The sequence below is a fragment of the Pleurodeles waltl genome, chromosome 4_1, assembly GCF_031143425.1.
Source record: "Pleurodeles waltl isolate 20211129_DDA chromosome 4_1, aPleWal1.hap1.20221129, whole genome shotgun sequence".
NCBI classification, from domain to species: domain Eukaryota; kingdom Metazoa; phylum Chordata; class Amphibia; order Caudata; family Salamandridae; genus Pleurodeles; species Pleurodeles waltl.
In genome coordinates this window covers 536,206,434-536,228,663 of record NC_090442.1, presented here as the reverse complement: position 1 = coordinate 536,228,663, position 22,230 = coordinate 536,206,434, and the positions used below count along the sequence as shown (strand labels likewise).

At 44.7% G+C, this 22,230-nt stretch overlaps 1 protein-coding gene across 1 annotated transcript in view; it reads left to right on the top strand.

Annotated features, from left to right (window-relative positions):
- The first annotated feature begins 3,773 nt into the window (after window positions 1–3,773).
- LSM8 (LSM8 homolog, U6 small nuclear RNA associated) overlaps window positions 3,774–22,230 on the top strand; it is a 56,784-nt gene continuing 38,327 nt past the window's right edge. The window contains exons 1-2 of the mRNA XM_069228904.1: window positions 3,774–3,955; window positions 9,275–9,315. Coding sequence (XP_069085005.1) covers window positions 3,925–3,955; window positions 9,275–9,315 — 72 coding nt within the window. The 5' untranslated portion in view covers window positions 3,774–3,924. The remainder of the gene's footprint in view (window positions 3,956–9,274; window positions 9,316–22,230) is intronic.

The following is a 22,230-nucleotide window of genomic DNA, read 5'->3' as shown; positions in this document are numbered from 1 at the left end:
CAGCGACTGTTCTAGATGAACATGGCTATAGCAACCCTCGCTCTAAGGCGCCCTCATCAGATGACTCTCGCCATTTTGATTCCTCTCGTGAATCACTAGATAGTGACCACGAGGAGTGACCTAGCCCTAGCAAGTCTGAATGCCCCAGACCGGACCTTGAGGGCAAGGTCTCAGATACACCAGTAGTGGACCCTAACATGGTGAATTTTATGAAAAAGTGGGCCAAAGACCCCAAAAAAGGGCTGGACAGGGCTTGGTTTTCCTGTCAGGATCAACTATTGGACATTTCAGGCCCCATAACTAAGATTGTGGAGCTGGGGTTTCAATCCAAGGAATCCAGTGTAGCAGTGGACCCGGATATGCTTATTCGATGGGCGCAACATGCTTTTTGCCAGTTGGGCATGCAAACGTGGCAATATCAACGGAACGAAGGCGCTCGATTCAAATGTGCATAGATCCCAAACTTAACGACCTCGCATCCTCAGAGGCGGGGCCTGTAGCTCAAGGCCTCTTTTTGGTGGGCCATTTGTCAAAGACTTGGCCAATTTCCGGCAACATACAACATTTTGGATAAGGCACACCAAAACTTTAAAGAAGGTCTTTCAAACCCACCTTTTTGGCAGGGCCTGACGATACAGTGCCCATTCATCAGGCCGAGGTGTGTACCAGGGCTCCCAACGAGACGGCTCTAATCGCTCCCGTGGAAGGTGGAAAGACCAGCATATGGACCAGACTTTCTACCCCACCAGGTCTTGTGGGGACTGCCACCGCTTGCACTGAGGCTACGGCAGGGGCCAACAAAGAGGCAATTCTGAGGCAGGATATTCAGGTGAGGCTTATACTGTTATCAGAAGTGATTTTGGGGGCAGGATCAGATTCTTTTTTCACAACTGGAAGTCTCTAACTCAGGCTCTGTGGTTCCTCGAGTCTGTAATGGGATACAAGATGGAGTTCTACAGCTCCCCAGTACAGGCAGCCCCTCCTCAAGAGCTACATTTTTCCCAACAAGATCAGGAACTCATTTAATTGGAGATTTCCACTCTCAGGCAAAAAGACCCCATATGTTTTTCTACCCCTCATCTTGGGGGATTCATCAGCACTGTTTTTCTGGTCAGTAAAAGAGAGAGGAGGTGGGGTGCGCTTAGTGCTCAATCTAAATTTGTTCTATTCTTGGATTGTCTATCTGCCTTTCAAAATGGAAGGTATCCGCCATCTTCGCGATCTGCTGCAAGGGGATGACTAGATGGTCCGTCTGAATTTCAAAAACATGTACCTTTCAGTCCCCATTTTCCCTCCGCACAGGTGTTTTCTTCAGTTCTACTGGCTCGGTCAATGTCAATGAGTAGAAGGTCCTTCCTTTCGGACTCTCTTCGGCTCCATGGTGTTTCACCAAGCTGATGAGGCCAGTGGTAGAGGCTCTACGAGCTCGAGGCATCAGTTTTCATCATCTACCTGGACAATATCCTCATTATGGCCCAGGATCCTCAGACAGTGACTCTGCATTTGTCATGAACAATTCAACTTCTGCATGACCTGGAATTCATCATGAATCAATCAAAGTCATGTCTGATTCCCTCCCAGCAGATGGAATTTTGGAGATTCTAGACAGATTCAGTGTTGTCACAGTTGATCCTTCAGATGCAGAAGGTCCAGTCGATCAAGAAGGAGTTGAGGTCTGCACTCAGGTTCCCAAGTCCTTAATAAACGAGTCACCAAAGAGACGACCGTCAGCTTTCATACCAGGACCCATGGACGCTAGATTAGACAACTTAGGATCTAATTTGAGTAACAGTCCCTTCCTTCTTTCGTGGGTAATGGCAGCATTAGCGTTGCCCAATAAACAGAAGGCTCTCTGAGTCCATAGGGAGAGTTCTGAAGGATCGATGTCCACATTGTCTGATTTGGCTGATTCTGCCAGATCCAAAATACGAGCTAGGGGACCACCAGATCAAGGAGCTTATCCTGGCAATTGGACCAGGCCTTATCAACCCCTTTCCGGGGTTCCTTGCCAAATTTAGAAAAGAAAGTCAAGAGTGATTCATCAATTACTGGGGTAGTAGTGATGTTGGAAGAGAGAGAGGGTCTGGGGCATTCTGACCTTAACTTAGCTCTCGTTTGCTTGTCCAGGGGAAGCCTTAACCTGGAAGCTATATATTGTCCCACATGACCCGCAGGAGACCACTCCGTAGAGTTAGGGTGGTGGAGATAGGATGGATCGAACATGGGATTACCCTCTGAATCTAAAATGATTTTTGCGGAAAAAGGGTTAGAAGTTTCTAATTTAGGCTTTTTCGGGGGGAGACTTGCGAGAGCGAGCCCCATACATCAGAATCATCGTCATCATCATCCATGTCACCGATATCATCATCGGTATCTGAAATATGTGTGATTATAACTTGTTTTGGCGCTGAAAGAGTGTTTTTTACATTGGACTTACGTTTTCCAGAAACGTTATTAGCATTCCCCTCCTGAGCAGGAGGCCTGGGAGGCATATCATCCTCAGTCAAGGGTGAAGAAACTTCACCAATCAAAGCACCCTCTTTTTGTATTAACAAATCCTTGTTTTTTCTCTTTCTGCTATCCCCCGCAGATTGGCTCAAAAAGGATTTGAAAACCATATTCTGTACTGAATTTTCAATGTTCTTTGACATTTTGCTCATCGTGGTTGACATAGCCTTGGTCACAGCCTCATTAATAAAGGCTCCAATTTCATTATTATTAGCCAATTCAGAAAAAGGGTCCTGCCCTTCCATGATAGGGTAATAGGGAACAAGGAAACGAAAAAACCTGATTGGAAGGGGTTAAAAATATACAGAAGGCTAAAGGAGGGAATAAACACACCCAGGGAGGCGTGTCCCGGCAAGCTACAGCGAGGGGAGGAAACCGGAAACTCTTCACCTCGTAATGCGAGGTCCGGGGAGGAAAAAACGCTGAGCCGGCACACCGAGAGAAAGAACGGCCGTCCAGAAGGTAAGCGCCGAGCCCCAATAGAGTTAACCGTTCAACAGACGCGTCTTCAGTAGAGTGCGTCCGTTAGAACGTTCGGGATAAGCTGCCTCAACCGCGCGCGAGCACGCTAAACCAAAACCGGGTCCCGAGACCCGGGTAAAACAGCACGCTGCCAGCAACAAAATAATAACAACGATATACATAAACGCAATGCAGATATGGAAATGCTGTTACACAAATATGAAAAACAAGCACCGTAAATACAAATATATATAAGCTAAGAAAAAACGTGACTTCTTGACTGCGAGCAGCAAGAAAGAGGGCTGGTCGCAGTCAAGCTTGGTTTAGGCATACCTTCCATGGTTTCTGACTGGTGTATTCGTTATTACGTTTTTCTCTCCCATTGGCTTCCATGTTGTAAGCCTTTTGGGAGTTGTAGTTTTCTTGACTGCTGCTGTTAAAATTAAAGCAAGTAATAGAAGCATAATAGGAGCCTCCGTTCTTGACATAAAATAAACGAAACACGTAAGAACATGTACCTTCTCCATTTACTTATTTTCGAAGCATGAAACTATTGTCGTAATTATTTTTTTACTACATATAGGAATAAAACCACAATGTAAAGATTTTACACCCAGCACACTCATTAATCCTTTTGTAGGAAGGATTTTCTAATGCCTATCATACAACGAAAAAAGATTGAAGGTTAGTGGTCCCTTTTTGCTGTTTGGTAACGTTACCGCACTGTACTACGCTCCTTTCTATTTCTATGCTAACCACGGCGTGGAGCCGGGTTTGCCTGACTCTGCCATGGCCACCCCTTGAGACGTGGTCAGTCACCTGGTGTAGACCGGAACACGCAGGTCTTGCGGACGTTTGTTTCACGGTTTTTTTGTGTGCACGTTGCCGTTGTGTTTCCAGTGGAAGTTCAAACGCCGTTTTTTTTTTATTTGGGCTAGTTTTTCCCGGGAGACGATGACGTCGGCTTTGGAGAATTATATCAACCGTATCCTTGCTTGTGCAACCAGTTCCTCTTATATAAGTTGTATAATGTCTGCTTAATGGATGAATCTCTCTGAAGTAGTTAGTTGCCCAGCGGAGTCGACGACCTATGTACCTATTTTGTCTTATTAAGCGGTTTCACTTTTTGGTGCGGGATCTATCGACTGCAGGGCTGGGTTTTACGTTAAATACAACCTGGTGTTGCTCGAGTACGAAAAATTACTGGACGTTCCCTCTTGTTTGCTTCAGTTCGTGTTCATTAATTTTTAGGGCAGCTGATACTATTAGTGTTTTTACCTATATGAGTTTACTTGTGGGAAGAGGCAACGAGGTGCCCTTTTTCTGATTTCCCAATTGATTATTTTCCAAATTTTTGTGTTTTTGGTTTGAGCTTGCTTCTTAGTTGCATCGCGGAGCACGTAACGATGGGTTTAACTAGTTAAACAACTAACGAATTAAGTGAGTAGGATCTATAAGCTATCCGACCGCATCAGAACATTACCTAAGGAGAAAGCTAAGCAGTCAGTTTCGTTTTTAAACCCGCTAGTCTCCTAATAAGCTTATAATCAATCGCTCTCCCAAATATACTGTTTTGTCATAAGGAGGCAGGCATTTTCTGTGAGCGGCACTAACACGTATCATGTTCTTAAATAGCATGGGTCACCATGGAGCAGGTTTTTTTCTGGAAATGCCACGGATTAGTTAAGGCTTCACTCTCCAGATACGTACAGGAAGGGGACAAACCTAAGTCCAAGAAGTGATAGCGGTTGCTACAAGTTAACTTGTCTTAATTATATGAAATTGATTTCTGGGGGCTCCCCTGCAAGGGCTATTGCTCTATTAGAAAAATAAGTTTTTTATGTTTCTGTAGCGTACATATCACAAAAAAGGACGTTGGAGCTCCATACTTTGCGGACGTAGTCGTATTCACAAAACTTGATATTGTCACTGGTCAAACACGAAGGAAAGTACATGTGTGTGTGACATTTTGGCAGGCGAGTACAGCTTAAGGGTGCAGAAAAGGCGTGCGCGGATTTACAGTTTTGACATTACAAAGGCTGGGCGAAGGACATTAGACGTGATTAGATGGGCTTCCAGATACCTTTTAAAGTTGCATTTAATGTTGGTCGCCATCCGTTATTTGTGCAGAGAATGCCTCTGGGTGGTTACCACTTTCAAGAGTAGGTGATTGTTGAAGTGGTTGTTGAATGATTTGAAAGAGGCTCATGTCTGCTAATTTGAGAAATGTAATTCTAGGTCTTTGGTGCAGGTTTGAACCCTTTTGCAATACATATTTTCAGTTTGAGGTTCAAGGTGCAGTGAAGGTTTTCTGGTACCCCTAAGATTTTTAAATTTGTTAGTTCATTATCAAATCAAAGGAAGTGCATGATTGTTTGAGGCATGTAACATAATTTTGCCATATTATTCTAGGGTTTTGAATCATTTTTGGTGTGCATCTGTACATCCAGTTTTGCTTTTTTGGAAATAATGAATTGGGGGTATCTTGTTTCTTTTTACTAATCCCTATATAAATCTGTTTATCTTTTGTGCAGTGGTATTAAGAAAGGCCCAGTGTTTATAGGAATTTTCTAAGAGGTTCAGCATGATTTGACAAGATCAGTGCCTTAGAATGGCTGGTATCCACAGGTTTAAAGTATCAGCACTTTTCAGTGTTCTCTCCTTGAGTACTGGAACTACTCCTTCTGTCAAGCTGGGGTCAGGTTCAGCGGTATGGGTACATGCAGCACAGGTGCTGCTGAATTCCACACTTTAGTATAGATCATGTCTGTGAGGCGCTCTTACAATCATTGGTGAGGGTATTCCAGCGCTAGGTTGTTGCTGCAGCCTTAAAGTCTGACACTGCAACAAGAATGTTTTTAGTAGTTTACGGGTGCTGTGGAGGTGGGCTAAACACCGGAAAAGGCATGACGTATGCATGCCTTTCACAAATGAAAGCAAGCAGATTTTAAAAGGCAAGCCCACAAACCAATGTAAGTGACTGACGTGACATGGGCATGGTTGGAAGCACAAAGAGATTACAGAACAGGACGGAGCACTTTGAGCTCGCAGATAAAAATTATGCTTTCAGTAAAACGTCTGCTTCTTATGTAAAATGCTTCATTGTCCTTGGGTCAAATTTGGTTATATAAAACCGCAACAAATACCAACTGTGCCCTGCACATGTGACCTGAACTTGGCGAAAGGCACTAAGCCACACCCATGCCAGACATTAAAGAACCACCTCTTTAATTCAATGAGTACCAGCACGTCTCTTTTTCCATTTACAACACTGGGCAAGATTATTGGTAATTGATCTAGTTGATAACTGTATGGTTTGGTTGTGGCAAGAACGTCCTCCATGTTGTTTTTAAAATAAGGGGAATTCAAAGTCAAAGTATCAGTAGGCATTCTTTCAATCTAAGTGCATTTGGGGTATCTGCCTTATCGGTTATCTTATTTCTTATTGCAAGGATCTTTTTTTAATGCAGAAATTAGCCAGTTCAGTGTGTTTTGTCTTGTTTGTGGGCAATGATTGTGGAATCATCAGTAGCATTGTATTCTATAGGTCTATAAATACCTAAAATGTTTCTAGTGTTTTTTTTTTTTTTAGCTGCTCTTAAGTGGAAGTAGCTTTTGTTTTTATATCATGTCTGAATCTATGGGTCTTTTATCAAGTGTATTTCAAGTTTTTAGAATGGGGTTTTGGTGCTTCTTCCATTTGAGTTTTATAGATTTTTCCTTTTTCTTTAAACTAGGCTATGGCCAGTCCTAGACAAGTATGCTTTATGTTAGAAATGGAAACGTTTTATCTTGGGAACCCCAATCTGGAAGCAGCCACGAGATGCTTAGACTTTGTCAGCGTATTCATTCTCTTTTTTTTTTTTTTCTTTCTTTCAATACCTGCTCTGCAAATATATTGGTTACAAGGAAAACGTGGTGGTAGAACTGCTTTGGCTTAATTAATTATCACAAACATACTGCATTTAAAAAAAAAAAAAACTTTGTGGTACCTGTAGCTTATGTCTATGTTTAGCCAGCACGTTTGAGGGTATAATTAGTGGCATATACTATTAATTTAATTTCCTATTGCACAGTTACATGAAATTTCAAAAACAATATGGAAACTGCATGCAAACCAGACATTAAGTGTTTTATTTTGTTTGTTACAAAATACATACTTGGTGGACACTTAAAGTGCTAAATAGCACATGACCCGAACAACAGCCCCTCACATTCTGTTAATACGCATTGTTCCTGTGCTCCCATAATAGGATTTTTCTTCCCCTAGCAAACAGAAAATTACACAACATTGCAGAATGTTTGGGCATTTCACATAATAAACATAACTCAAAAACGAAGGAAATTATGCCTATGTAACAATAAATTCGCCTGGGTATAATACTGGTAAGGCCACTTATGTGGTAAATGCTCTGGCTGGAGAGTTGTGTGTAAGTGTCTGGTTATAGGTATAAATCAACATAACATAGCTCAAAGAGCTAATTTTACCACTGCAGAAAAATACCTATAGTACATAGGTCATGGATTTCAATGTAAGCTATCTCAGTGGATAAAGCTTTTTCTTTGCAGTGTAACCTGCAGGTCAAGGTTACAATCTAGTCAGTTATCCGATAGCTGCAAACAGCTACATAAAACCTGCAACACATGAGTTTGAATCTCAGTAGGTTTACATTCAGTCATTTGGTATTCTGAGGTTGATGAATGGTTTGCATTGGAAAATATGCACATAGATTTAAATGTGCTTAAAAAGAGTTTGCATTGTGTGCTATGTAAATCGTTTTTATTAGTGTAAAGTCATATAGACAAACCCCACAATCTAATAGAGCATGCATAGACCTACAGATCTTACATAAATACAGACCTTGAGTAAAATCAAAACATTTAGTAAATCTTTTTTTTTTTTTTTATTTTTTTTTCCTTGCCTACTTGTGTACTTTTCTTTCACAACATTAGCAAGATGCGTGATTCTAGCAGTACACTTTTGCCTTCCAGACACTCTGAGCTAGGACAACTGTTAGAAATTGAGTTACTATTGGTCTATGAAGGAAGGAACTAGCAGCCAGTCGTTCTGCAATGAAAAATAAGAGCTGTATAGCTGCCTGCACACCACAGATCTACATAGTAAAGGACACGTTACATGTATTCTTTCTGTATATGTCCTGATGTAGGCACACTGCGTTGCCTGTTCCTGAACAATTCCAGATCTAGAATAGCGGCTGAGCGTATAATATAGCTAGTTCCTAATTTATATCAGCACTGGTTAGAGCCATCAGCCATGTTTTATCTCTTTTCTTTGTAATTTATTTCATGTTTTTTTTAACATAGGTCACATCGGATAGTCACTAGGAGATATGGCGTGCAACTGCCATTCGAAAGTATTATTCTTTGAATTGCTTAAAAAATGGATGTGTGTTGTTTTCAGGATTAGTTGTAAGGTGTTTTGTTGCATATATGAATCATAGATGTCTTCCTGAAAGTGCAGACATAAAAGTTAGTTAATGTAAGTATTCCGAACAAATAGGGTCCCTCAACCCACCAACAGTGTGGCTTGCCATAAATAGGGACCCTTGAAAGCACGTTAACTTACAGTGTGCAAGTACCAGCCAAGCTCTAGGTCAGGGTCTCCAGTGAGTAGCTCAGGGTATACTTGTTACTCTCCTGCTCCCTGGAAGTAACTTTGGGAAGTTTATCCCAGCCCAGTAGGCCATAGAGAGAGCTTGAACACTGAAGGATATTAAACTAGTCGTTCAAAGACCTTTTGAGTGCAAGCCTGCCAAACCTTGTGCAAAGCTGCACACTAAAACACAAACACTTTGACATGACTTCTGGGTGATAGGTTGGGGGTGGGGGGATTGTAGCACCAAGACCCCCCCTGTCCCAAATCTCAGTCCGGCTGAGTTGCATAGAGATTCGTCATGTTTCAGACTTCACTATATCAGTCACACTTAGTGTGAACGCTCTTTAGGAAAGAATAATAGCAGCAGGACCTAGAGCTGCGTCTCTTGAGTGCAGCACTGCAGGGTGAGGGAAAGACTATCAGTAACGCTACATGGGGTGGTCACAATTTTAATCTTAATGGATGTGGTCTCTATTGTAACAGTGTAAATATCCAGGAGGAGCCTATTTAATATCATTGATTAGAAGTAACTAACATCATAGCAATTGTTGGAGAGTTCTGCGCCAAGGGATTCACAAGATAATCTCCACTCCAAAGCACCAGTAATGTGTCTGTGGTCTTAACATTGTCCAATAAAGCATATTAAATGTGTGCACTGGAAACTGGATTCCTTAACTAAATTGCTAGGAACAGTGGCTGTAATCACAGCAGATGGAAGAATGATCGTGGTAAGACATAGTTGGTTAAATTTCATATGTACAATGGCAGATTTAAAGGTCTAATTTACTTTTCATCCGTGCTTTTTATTTTACAAGGCAAAAGCCGTCCCTATCTGCATTACATAAGTGCATTACATTTAAAAAAAAAATATAGATGGCATTGGTACTCTAATAATACTTACTAGCAATTTACCTATACATGGAATATTGAACTCATCCAACGTTTTTTTGAGCAACTGCTTCCTCAAATTGCTTTGGCATGTTGGATGTTTTTTCTCTTTCAAATGCCTCCCCTTTTGTGTGTTTATTTTATTTATTTATTTTTTATTTTATTTTTTTAGGTCGAGTGTGCAATCGCTCTGACGTGTTGTAATCTATCTGTGGGCTTATCACTTGTTCATAGGCATGCTTTTAAAAAGTCCTCTGTTATCATTGGTAAATGCTTTACACTTGTCCCTCCTGGGGGGAGTTTTGTTACCGCCTTGGCCATCAACCCTGTTACACGAATAATTGCACGTATGTTTGACTGTGAGCGAACTTCTTTTTTTCTTTTGTGTCTCTCCTTCATGCTCATACTCATGGCGGCCATGGCACTTTGAATCGGCTTGCTTATGTCAACTCTTTTACTTTTAATTTTCAATTTATGTTGCAAGAAAAGTCCAGTTAGGAATTTGCAACGCCATTAGCTCTTACTCGAGCAAACGCGAGTCCCATTGCATTGTAAATGCTTGTCTTGGTTACCTGTCACAAATTCTTGGAGGATCTTCATCTGCTCCAGGAACATCTAAAATTAAAAGCCTGAAGAATTAGTTTATAAGCTTCGTAGTTTCTGCTAACTGTATTTTGATGTAGATAGTAGGTACTCCAACAGAATGTACTTCAGTTGTTACACAGATTGATGACAACTGCACTTTTGACAGCAATAATACCGCTGTGTTTTACTGTTTACCTAATTAAGTAAAGAGGCATTTGTAAGTCTGTCTTGTTGTTCCCTTCAGCTCCCCTTACCCTCCTCGGTTCAAGTATTGTCTGCTTTTATTTTATTACCCCAAAAGTATTTAGAATTTTAGCATAATGCAAAACATATGCTGTTGTTTCAAAAATCACTGTTAGGGTGTGCGACTATCCACCCAAGGATCAATCACGATGCTTGCCAGTGTGAATCCTCAAAGCTAAATTAATCTGAGCTCAATCCCCTGGTAGCTATGGCACAGAACAAATGGGTTTTACTTAGGGAGGTGTGTAAAGTATTTATGCAGTACCAAAACAGTAATAAAGTCAAAATGTAATACAATAAAAATCCCAAACCAAATTAGAAAATAGACTATAATTAAATAAGTAACACAAAAATGACAAAAACCCAATAAGGGGAACTGAGGATATGAATGTTTAATTTTTTAAGTAAAAATTGCACCAGAAAGCACAAATCGCTAATGGTAGTCTACAGTCGTGGTAGACCAGGACTTAGGTTCAATTTGAGGCTGACTATGATGGAGCTCAGACTGGATACACCACCCAGGTTCGTCCTGTTCAAAGATTTTACAGTCTGACTTAGTCCTTAAAGTCCCAGTCCACCACAAGAGTATACTTCTAAAGTCCCCAGGTCCACAGGGAATGCACATAGAGATTCATAGGGTGTTCAGACAGAGGCCAGCATCAGGGTCCAGTTGGCCCTGGTAAGATGGGTACTTCTTGAAAGAAGGCCTCCAGTGGTATTCCTGTAGCTTGAACAGGAAGTCAGCCTTATGACCCTTGGAGGCCACTTGTTTGTCCTCTGTACAAGAGGGAGCAGTTGCAGTCCTTCATTGCTCCTCTTAGGTCAGACAGCATGTCCAGTCTTCTTCAGATCCTCCGTAGGTCCAGGAAATGTTCTGAAGTGGGTATTTGAAGATACCACATTTATGCCTTTATCTAGTGAGTGTGAATGACTCTTGGGCATCTTCTAGCCAATGGGGTAAAGGTTCACTGGGTCAACCCTACCTACCCACATTGGGCTTTTTAAAAATGTCGAACAGTCTTCAACCACACTAAACTTGGGTCTGAGAGCTAGGGGTGTATGTGGGGATTATGCTATGCAGGGATGTGGAATTCCTATTGCCCAACGCCTCGGACATATTGTTTGGGGTCAAGGGCAACAAGTTTTAATGTTTTTGTCCTTGGGACAAGTAGGCCCAACCCCCTGCAGCACAAACCCTTTGGCTGCCAGTTTTCAGAAAAGGGAACTGTCTGCAGTTGAGGTAATATGTGTGTCCATAAGTTAATGCTGTTCAAACTTGTATTTATGGTTCATTAATCAAAGCCTTCATTATTAGGATGAGCGCTGTAAATAGATGTTTTAAGGTCACACTGCACTACTGAGAGTGATTCCAATAAAGAAAAAAGTGTACTCACAAGTTTGAAAAGTTTAACAATATGAGGCTAAGTATAATGCTCTCAGAATGCTCTCTGATTAGATGCGAATGTTTGCAGAAGCTTGGAAGTTGAGTGATGATGCTTTGCTTTCAAAATAAAATAGTCAGGAAAAAATGCAAGTAGGAAAACCCCCCCTTTTCTACTATGACATTTTAGGGTCTACTTCTTTTGAAGCATCATTTAGTAAAATGTGTTGATGCATGCTAGTATTTCCAGAAAATATTCCTAATATAAAATTAGTGTAACCATTTTCAACAAGATTATGGGAAGTATGAAAATAAAGCACTGGCAAAGCCAACCAACCCGACCTTTTTTTTTTAATCTTTTGGTTTCGTCATTGTGTGTCTTGTTTTGACATGATTTTTGTAACGCTTTATTGTTGAGGGAGCTGCCAGGCCCTCACCATTGTAAACAGCACTGGCAAAAAGAAAAAAAAAATATTTTTGATCTCAAAAAGCACACAGTGCCACCAGTTGGGTAACAAAGGCCCGCAACTCCTCTGCCCCCGTTCCAGGGGCTCCCTCAACACAGCACCTGCCATGAGTGAGTCTGAAGGGGCCCCCCATGTTCTTTGCAGCCCCCCCACCTCCAGTTTCATTATGCCACTGACTGCCACAGTAGTTCCAAGCACAGAACAAAACAATTTTGTGTGCCGGTATGCTCCTTGTGGAAGAGTAGAATGCGGTCACTCACAGTAAAGCTAGCCGATAGATAAAGCGAGAAATAGAAGTTTAATAAAAACAAAATGTCGGTGTTAATGTCAGACCTACTTAGGGACCTAAATCTTGAAGAAAGTCACAAAAGTGCACCCATGGTATGTCTTTGAATTAGTGGCTTTTGTGAATTCACAAGAACTTACAGGAGTAGACCAGGAAATCGTCCTCCTAGAAAATATTTGTGAACTGCATTTTAGTACGAGCATGCATGTGTAAGTTTGCTCATGTGAAAATCTATTGAGCATTTACAAGTTCACTTTCCCTCCAACCACTTTTTTTCCCAACCCTGGAAGAAATTCTACTTTGGCCATTGTCAGGAGTACATTTCCAACCTTTGTCATCATGGGAAAAGAGTAGAGAAGAGCTGGTGAAAATCCTTAAAACGTGCAACTTACTAGGTTTGCAGACCCAAAGGCATTCCAGCCCTCGAACTATTGCTTACTGGTCCTTCCAGCCCCAGTATGTAGATCTGCGGAAAGGTGACAAAATAAGGAAATTGCTATTGTTGGGCTTGAAATGTTAAGTATTGAAGCCCTACTATGCTGTAGTCCTGGCATAATCAGAGAGGCTACTATCAGAGTTCTTACATAATGAGATTGCTGCCATAATTTTTCGCCGCACCACATGGCACCAAAGGGACAGGTAGTTTTGTTTTACAGGACATGTAGATTTAAGAAGCAACTGGTCCCATGGACAAGTAGATAATTTATTAAATTCCACACCCCTGTTGTCATTTGCCAGTGTAACCAGGCCCTCAGGGGGAGCGGTTCTGCAAGTAGGATCAGTAACCGTGAAGCCAGCCGATAAATGGATAGAGATATCATTTTAATAAAACAAAAAATCTTGGTTAACACCAGACCTAATTAGGGGCCCAATTTTTAAAGAATATCACAAAAGTGCACCAATGGTATAGGTCTTTGCATACGTGCATGTTAGACCTGACAGTCTTTGGGTGGTCATCCCCCAACATTTTTGCCTGCCTCCCTCCACTTTTCTGACACTGTTATGTTGTTTTTAGGACTCTAGCACTGGAAGTGCATATGCTCCCTCCCTTAAAGATGGTAACATTGGTTCATTCCCAATTAGCATATTTGATTTACTTGTAAGTCCCTAGTAAAGTGCACTACATGTGCACAGGTCCTGTAAATTGAATGTTACTAGTACCGATTGTGCCACCCACGTAAGTAGCCCCTCAACCATGTCTCGGCCTGCCATTGAAAGGCCTGTGTGGGCAGTTTTCCCTGCCACTTCGACTTGGCATTTAAAAGTGCTGCCAAGCTTTAAACTCCCCTTTTTCTACATATGTCACCCCTAAGGAAGGCCGTAGGTAACTTATAGGGCAGGATGTTATATAGGTAAAAGACAGGACATGTACATGTGTGGTTTATACGTCCTGGTAGTGGAAAACTCCAACATTCATTTTCCACTACTGTGAGGCCTGCTCCCTTCATAGGATAGCATTAAGGCTACCCTCATGTACTGTGCGAGTGGCAGGTTCTGATCAAAAAGGGGTAACCAGGTCATATTTAGTATGGCCAGAATGGTAATGCAAAATCCTGCTTATTGGTGATGTTGGATTGTATATTACTATTTTAGAAATGCCACTTTTAGAAAGTGTGCATTTCTCTGCACTTAAAATCCATCTGTGCCTTACATCCTGTCTCCAATCCACGCCTGAGCTGGGCAGGTTGACAGCTTCCTTGTGCATTTCACCCAGACAACCACAAAAACAGGACACCCAGTCACACGTGCATTCATCTGCATAATGAATGTGTCTCCCTGGGCTGGGAGGGTGGAGGGCCTGACACTTAAATTTCAAAGGCTAGTGCCCTGCTGTTACACAGTGGACTGCCAAACCCCCTACTTGGACACTGGCAGACAGGATTGTACTGAAATTGGAACTTGTGCACTTGAAAACCACTCTTTGAAGTGTCCCCACTTCTTCGGTCTCCGTGCGTGTAATTTTTTACGCAAACCAGGTACTTTGTGAAACCAAGAGACAACTGTTGATTTCTAAGATTTAAGACTCCTTTTTTTTTTTTTAAATCTTGGAAAAGTGATATTTTCAGTTGTACTTATTGTATCTTTATCGTTTTGACCTTAATTTAATTAGATAAATATCCTATATTTTTCTAAATCTGTGTGGTGTTTTTGTGGTATTTTCACTGTTACTGTATGATTTATTGCACAAATACTTCACACATTGCCTTCTAAGTTAAGCCTGACTGCTCAGTGGCAAGCTACCAGAGGGTGGACACAGGAAAATTTTGATTTTGTGTGATTTACACGGATTAGGATTGTAGTCCCTATTTGGACAAGTGTGTACACCACTGCCAACTAGGGACCACATTTTTTTACAGTGCAGATTTGCATATTTCATGAATTTGTAGAAGTAGACCAGGAAATCGTAGTCCTAGAAAATACTTGTGAATTTAATTTTATTACGAGCATATATGCAGTTGTAGATTTGCTCACGCGAAAATCTGTTGGGCATTCACAAGTTCACTTTCCCTTTAACCACTTTTTTCCCAGCCCTGCTAGAAATTTTACTTCTTACCCTTGTCAGGAGTAAATTTCCAACCTTTTCAGTATGGGAAATGATTAGAGTGCGCAAGTGAAAACCCTTAAAAGGTACTAGGCATTCCAACCTTGAAACTATTGCTTACTGCTATCTCCCACCCCAGTATCTAGATCAGCATGAAAGTGCTAGTATTCAAGCCCTACTGTAATATGAGCCCTGGCATAATCAGAGAGGCTATATTCCGAGCTCTAATATGAGATTGCTGCCATAATTTGTCGCCACGCTACAATGGACAGGGAGATAGATATAGATAGATATAATATTTAAACTGTTTGTATTAAGTTTGTGAAAAATGCAAACTAACAAAAACATACAGTACAGTGTAGTTTACAGCAAGACAATACATCTTCATTACGTAAAAGTACCAGAGGGCATATACACCAGAGTTCAAGTCACGAGAGGGTCATTAACCACTGTACAGATCTTATCCTCTATACCACCTTCCCAACCCATAGCCTTACTAGACCAGGCTTTAAACAACTTATGCATGTAGGAGCATTTCAAAACCACAGTTGGTTGCCACCTGTTCATAGGGAGGTGGGTGTATCCCCACCCCCCTCATTCTCATCGCTGCTTATAGGGCTTACGTCATCCCCACTGGTGAACCGCTCCAACAATATACCCCAAACAACCACATCAGCGAGTGCCCTCTCATCTCTTCGTGTCAGGCACATATGCTGCTCCTCTGCATCCCCCCCCCCCCCCCCTCCAGTAGATCTTGTAGCCAACTGGAAATTGTCAGATTCCAAGTGCTCATCCAACCAATTGCTACTCTATGCTTAGCCAGTACTTAAACTAGCTGCGCCAGTTTACAATCAACTCACCTACCCCTCTGCTTCCACACCACTCCCAGGATACAGGTCGTCTGGATTGCCTTCAACCCCAATCCCGAGGCCTCCTCAGTAACTGCTACCACTTCCTGCAAAAAGTCATATACCGCCCTGTAAGTCCAGGCCAGGTGTAGGAAGGAAGAACCAAACTCACCACACCCAGGGCAGCACGCTCTACGGTTCGGGTCGATACTGTTCAGTCGACGGGGTGTGAGATACGTTCTGTGTACAAAGTTAAAATGCAACAGCTTGAACCTGTGATTACACGACACCGTACTCACCAAAGACAAAGCCAAATCCCAATCAGCATCTGCTATGGGCTCCCCCAGATCAGATTCTCATGCTCTGCGTCCAACGCTTATTACACCTGGTTGATCCTCCCTCAGAGCTTTATAAAACAGAGTAATCAAGTGCATTTCTCACCCCCCAGTTAATCAAACCGTTCAGTACAGAGGATGCCCTAGGAGCGACCGGAAAACCAGCCCAAACCTCACGTGCCACACTCGATTTTCTGCATATTGCAGAAACTGACCAGGACCCAGATCAAACAGATCCTGAGCGTCAAAGGGTAGAAACTCACCATTAGGATAAAGATCCCCAGCCACCTCACATCCTCCCAGTCTCCAGGCCTCTGCTGACATTGACCTCTCCATATCCCGAAATGGGGCCAGATCCCATATCTTCAGCTCCCTATCAAAAGGGGGTCATCGGAGTACATGTTTAACTACCTGCTCCCAGATCCCAGCAGTGATCCTGGCCAGGTAGGGTGTGGCGGGTTCAGATCTACTCCCTAACATCAGTATATGTAGCAATGACCGCCCATCGCACATACCAGCATACAACCTCCTCTCCCATCTATCAGCGTCCGTCATCCACTTGGCAGCATATTGCAAATGTGCTGCATAATAGTAATATCTAATGTTGGGAATTGCCAGCCCACCCCCATCAAGATCCCCCTGCAGCACAGACAATACCACCCTGCTCCGCCGACCAGGTATAGACACCGGGGCAGGAACACCATCTTTGCCACTGCTGCCCGACCCGTAACTGAGAGAGGTAACCTATTCCAAAAGGAGACTGAGCGTTCCAGGCTCGCCACTACTCGCTCAACATTGTGTTTATCATGCACAGCCACAGAAATAGTGATCCATATACCCAAGTACTTGAAACTCTCAACTTCCCACAGAAGCACCGCTTCAGGTAGCCTAGCCTGTGGAACCCCAATGAGGGACCCCAAAGGGAACAGGAGCAACTTCTTCCTGTTGATCCTAAGACCAGAGACATCCTCCAAAACATCAAGTATCTGCAGCACCATTGGAACTGAAATGCGGGAATCCTGTACAGAAACCAATGCATTATCGGCATACATGGAAATTACATTTGTGGACTGTCCCACCGGAATCCCCCACTGTACCAGTTCCTCTCAAAGCCAGATAGCTAGAGGATCCACCGCCAGAGCAAACAGAAGAGGTGAGAGTGGGCATCCCTGCCGTGTACCCCTGCCTATTTCCCAAGTATTAAAGAGCTCCCCCCTACTCGAGCTTGTGCTGTTGGAGCAGTATACAGCAGCCGAACCCAAGCACAAAAACCAGGACCAAACCCCATGCCCTGCAAGACCTCCAAAAGATATTTCCACTCAACTGTGTCAAAGGCTTTTTCCAAGTCGAGAGACACCAGCGCCAATTCTGTCTCCACACCTTTGGTCTTGTGCAGAGTATGTGCCAATCACCGCAAATTATAGGACTTAGTACGACCAGGTATAAACCCACATTGGTCCTTGTGCACCAGACCCTGGATCACCCCAAAGCCAGGTGTCTAAAATATTTCAAAGTATCTTGACATCGCTATTTAGCATCGTAAGCGGGCGATACGAGGAGGGATCACTTGGGTCCCCCACCCCCGAATTAAGGATCAAGCATACAGTACCCTGACAACATGCCACACACTCACGCTTCCTCAAAGGCCTGCTCCCGTAATGATATGGAAAATGCTTGATAAAATTCAACAGGAAAACCATAACTACCAGGGGATTTAGACTTTGCTGTTGCAGCCACTGCCTCACTCACCTCCTCTACAGTAGTCGTAATCTCAAGAGCGTCCCTACTCTCCAGACCCAAGCGCGGAAGCCGAATCTGCTGTAGAAACTCCCCCACGCTTTCCTCCCATAGTACAGCACCAGCCCTCGATACCCTCTGGAGATGCGCAGCCAATTCCCGTAAGACGTCCGTGCGCCCCGTGAGCATTTCACCCTCCTCATTCCTTAAATGCAAAATAGGATGGGCCTCCACCTCCCGTTTCAGAATCCACACTAAAAGCTTGCCAGATTTATCTCCCTCTCGATGCAGTCGCTGCCTATACCCTCTGAGTGTTGTCCGGCTTAGCGTATCCCAACAATTATTTACCTCATTGTCTAACCTGAGCTCCTCCCGCCCAGCCATTCTCGCATCCGGTGACTGCATTTCCCCCAGTTTCCCCTCCAGATCTGTAATATCTCACTCCAATTGTCTGTGTACCCCACATACCATGCCTATGCACGCACCCCTTATGACTGCCTTCATAGCCTCCCACTCCAGACCCCGAGACTGTTGTGTTCCAATTCAATTCCATATGCTGTTTTATTGCTTCACCCACCCTCTCCTGACACCCGCATCAGTAAGTAAATCCATAGGCATACGCCAGCCACACGCTGTGCAGGTGGCTGCCCCTCCCCATTGTAGCTGTAACCGCATGGGCGCATGATCAGACAAGAAGCTACCCATATGCATGACATCCAACACTTGTGAGCCACTGAGACCACCCAGCAGAAACCTGTCCAGTCGGGTATGAGTATTGTGTTCTGGAGAGACAACTGTATTCCCTGCCCTCAGGGTGCAGTTCCCTCCAACTATCCCATAGCCCTAAGTGTGCCATCACTTCCATGAGAGATTTCACCATCAGGGCCTTAGTTTCCAGCTTCGGCGGAAGGCAGTCCAGATCCCCGTGCCACACACAGTTGTAATCCCCTGCCCAGACCAAAGGCCTATCCACACTGTCCCTCAAAATCTCAGGTATTCTGGTGTGGAAAGAGTGATCATCCGTGTTGAGGGCATATGTATTGAGGATAACAATAGGTAAGCCACCTAACATGCCCTCCTCCATAACGTATCGGCCCTCCACATCTACCTCACTCTACATGAGTGAAGGGAACCCCGGTAGCCACCCACAGAGACACCCCCGTCTATAGGAAGAGAAGGAGGATGAAAACAATTGTCCCTGCCATTTCTTAGCTAGTTTGTGCGCTTCCTCATCAGTCGTGTATTTCCTGGAGACCAGCAATATGAACCTTATGCCTCCTAAGGGTTAAGAGTGCACTCTATAGCGTTTTGTGTAGCTCTTCAAGCCCCTGACATTCTATGTCAACAAGTTAATAGGAAGACCCATAGTGGTATATTGTTGTCCTTCCTCCCAGTTGAACACCTCCCCCTGTGTGCCACCCCCGCAATAAGACAAGGAAAAGACTTATTGCATATCTCGCTCTGATAACCACACTGTTGATTGAACTTCAAACATTGACAATTTCTACCCATCAACCCCCCCCCCCCACACACACACACTCTGGAAATACAGTAAAACAACCAGAAAAGACCATACTGTAAGTCCATTTTGTGAATGCTGCCAGGACCACAGCCTAAACCCCAACTTGCCTTGTCGAAAGTCCTACCACAGTTGTGGAGTGACTACTCCCCCAACCTGAGTTACCTAAGTGTTAGCGGCACCGCCCGAGGGCCAGTGTAGTTCAGTCTTTAAATAAGACCCCATCGGGACCCGAACCAGACAGTGCCGCAGCTCTCCACCAGAGAAATACCTTCTCCATTGTCACCAACCCTGCATAGAGGAGAATTAGAGGAGAATTGAAGGAGGCACGCCGGCACCCTGAATCATGAAGATCAGTCAGTCTACAGCAGGATCCCTACCAGCTCCCAGCCCCGCCCCAGGACTATACCCCCGGCCAGATCAGTAGCCACCACTGCCATAGTTCCGTCCTGCTGTATCTCAACTCTGTGATGAGAGTCCACGGCAGACCTGCCAGTCCCTGCGTCCACCAGCCGACCTGCGTCAAGTGACCTCCAATCCGGGCTCTCAGCTCCAGAAGCCCGATGAGTGACGCCACCAGTTCCCTCCGTCCTCCCTGGGGCTACCTTGTCCCACATCACCAACCATCGCCACACCTCCTCCAGATGATCGAAAAAATTTGATCTCCCGCCTGAAAGAACCTTTTAAGCGTGCCAGATACAAGAGCATATATCTAATGCTCTAGCTCGGAGTTTCGCCTTGACCTCCATGAACCCCTTGTGAGAACTCTGCACCTTATTTGTGTAATCAGGATAAATAGATATCTTACAGTTCTCATATATTGCCTTATTCGACTTGTGTGCGGCCCACAACACACAGTCCCGATCCTTGTAGTTCAGCAGGCGTGCAATAACAGCCCTAGGCGGTGTGCCGGGCCGAGAGGGTGCAACAAGGGCCTCTATGCACGCGGTCCACCACAAAAACCCTAGATAGCCCAGTTGGCTGCAGAACGTCTCTGATCCAGTTCTCAACAAAGGATTCCATGGTGGACCCCTCTGCGTGCTCCGGAAAGCCCCGCAACCTGGCATTGTTCCGCCTGGACCTCCATTCCGCATCCTCCAGCCTCGCCTCCAGTGGTCCAACCGTGGAGTTTGCCTGCACCATTTGTTTCCGCAGTGTCCCCACCTCTGTCTGTAGCCCCACGATAGAGCCCTCCGCCACCTTAACTTTGTCGGATATCTTCCAGAGGTCCGCCTGTAGCAGATTGACCTCCACCGTCTCCTCCTTACCCTCTATTGCCATCCTAGAGCCCTGAATGGCCGCAAAGAGCTCAGTACGTGAAGGCTCCTCGGGATTCAGTGGCACCCTCATATCGTCTCCACTCACCTCCGATCTGGCTGCGGGAGAGGTACTGGAGTGATATACTGATCCATGGTGTTTCCCTGTGATGCATATGTCTGCTTGTGTCGCCCCATTCCGCCCCTCGCTCTGTCTAGGATTCAGTACCAATTGTAGCAGGTAGACACCAGTAAGGTCTCGAACACAAAGATAGTGTCCACTGTTCTCCACACCTTTAGGCACCACTAGCTCACCTGTGGCCAGAGCAGGGGTCTCAGATATCTCCCTTAGCAGAGGACCACCCTCGAAGCAGTCACAGGCAGGGGCCAACAAAAAATTAAAAGAGGAAGTGATAAGATAGTGAAAAAGTTCTTTGGGGGTTCAGGTGCCACCGCCGCACACACCCTCTCCTGAGCGTGCCAACCAGCCACCGCTGCCCTAAGGGCCCCCGTGTAATCCTCTGGATGCGGCCAGCCGCCCGGCTCCCCCACAGGATGCCGCCCCGGCTCCCCTCCAATCCTGGGTGACCATCTCCACAGGCTAGAGATCTCGTATTCAACAGGCTCACCGAGGTCAGCAGCGAGGGAGGAGCCGCCCGCCCTCCCAGGCCGTGCCCGGCAGTAGACCCTGCAGCCGATCTGCACAATCCAAAATGATGCCTTGCTCACTGCCTCTGCACCTGACAGGCCTCGCACCATCCTCCTGGACACCGCCAACTCATCCGGAGCCCCAACAGGTATAGCTGCCTGTCTCGCTGCCCAGTGGAACCTTCCTGCACGGCGGGGGCCGCCACCACCACCTCAGGCCCCCTGAACCGGCTGCGCCACCAGTGTGGCTGACTGCCACTCCCATGCGAGCTAAGGGCCCACTGCCGTCTCCCACGCGGCTCAACAGAGGCCCGCGATCACTGCCTCAGTGCTGGCTCCGTGGGCTCCCAAAATGGGATCCAGCCGTCGCCAAGCCCTCTGGGCGATATCCCACTGCAGGAGGGTGGTCCCCACGGTCTCGGATACCCCAGGATCCCTGAAGGATGTCACCAGTGGCGAAAGCTCACTAGGAGCGTGTCCCACCGGCCTTGTTGGTTGGCCATGCCCCGAGCAAGTAGGTATTTTAATAAATTGCAGATTCCTGACAGCTCATTGAAATAATTGCCAAAGCTGAGCTCGCCTGATAGTAGCCGTTCACATGGGCAGTCCCAGGTCCCCCCAATTCCCTCCATGCTTTCAAGACATATTCAAAGACACATGGCTGCCTACCAGGCCAGATAAAACTGCTGATCGCTGCTAGGAGTGCCCTTTCTCAGGATTTGACAGAAGAAGCATGGAAAAGGTAAAATGGCCTTCATCTTTATTGTGAAAGCCCTTCCTAACCAAGATATGAAAAGAGGTTGCCAGCTCGGAAGTCGTTGTTGACAGGGTTGAGAAATACGGCATAATTTACAGCTTGTACTTTCCATAATGTTAGGGAGATGTAAACTCCTAGATACTTAAGGCCT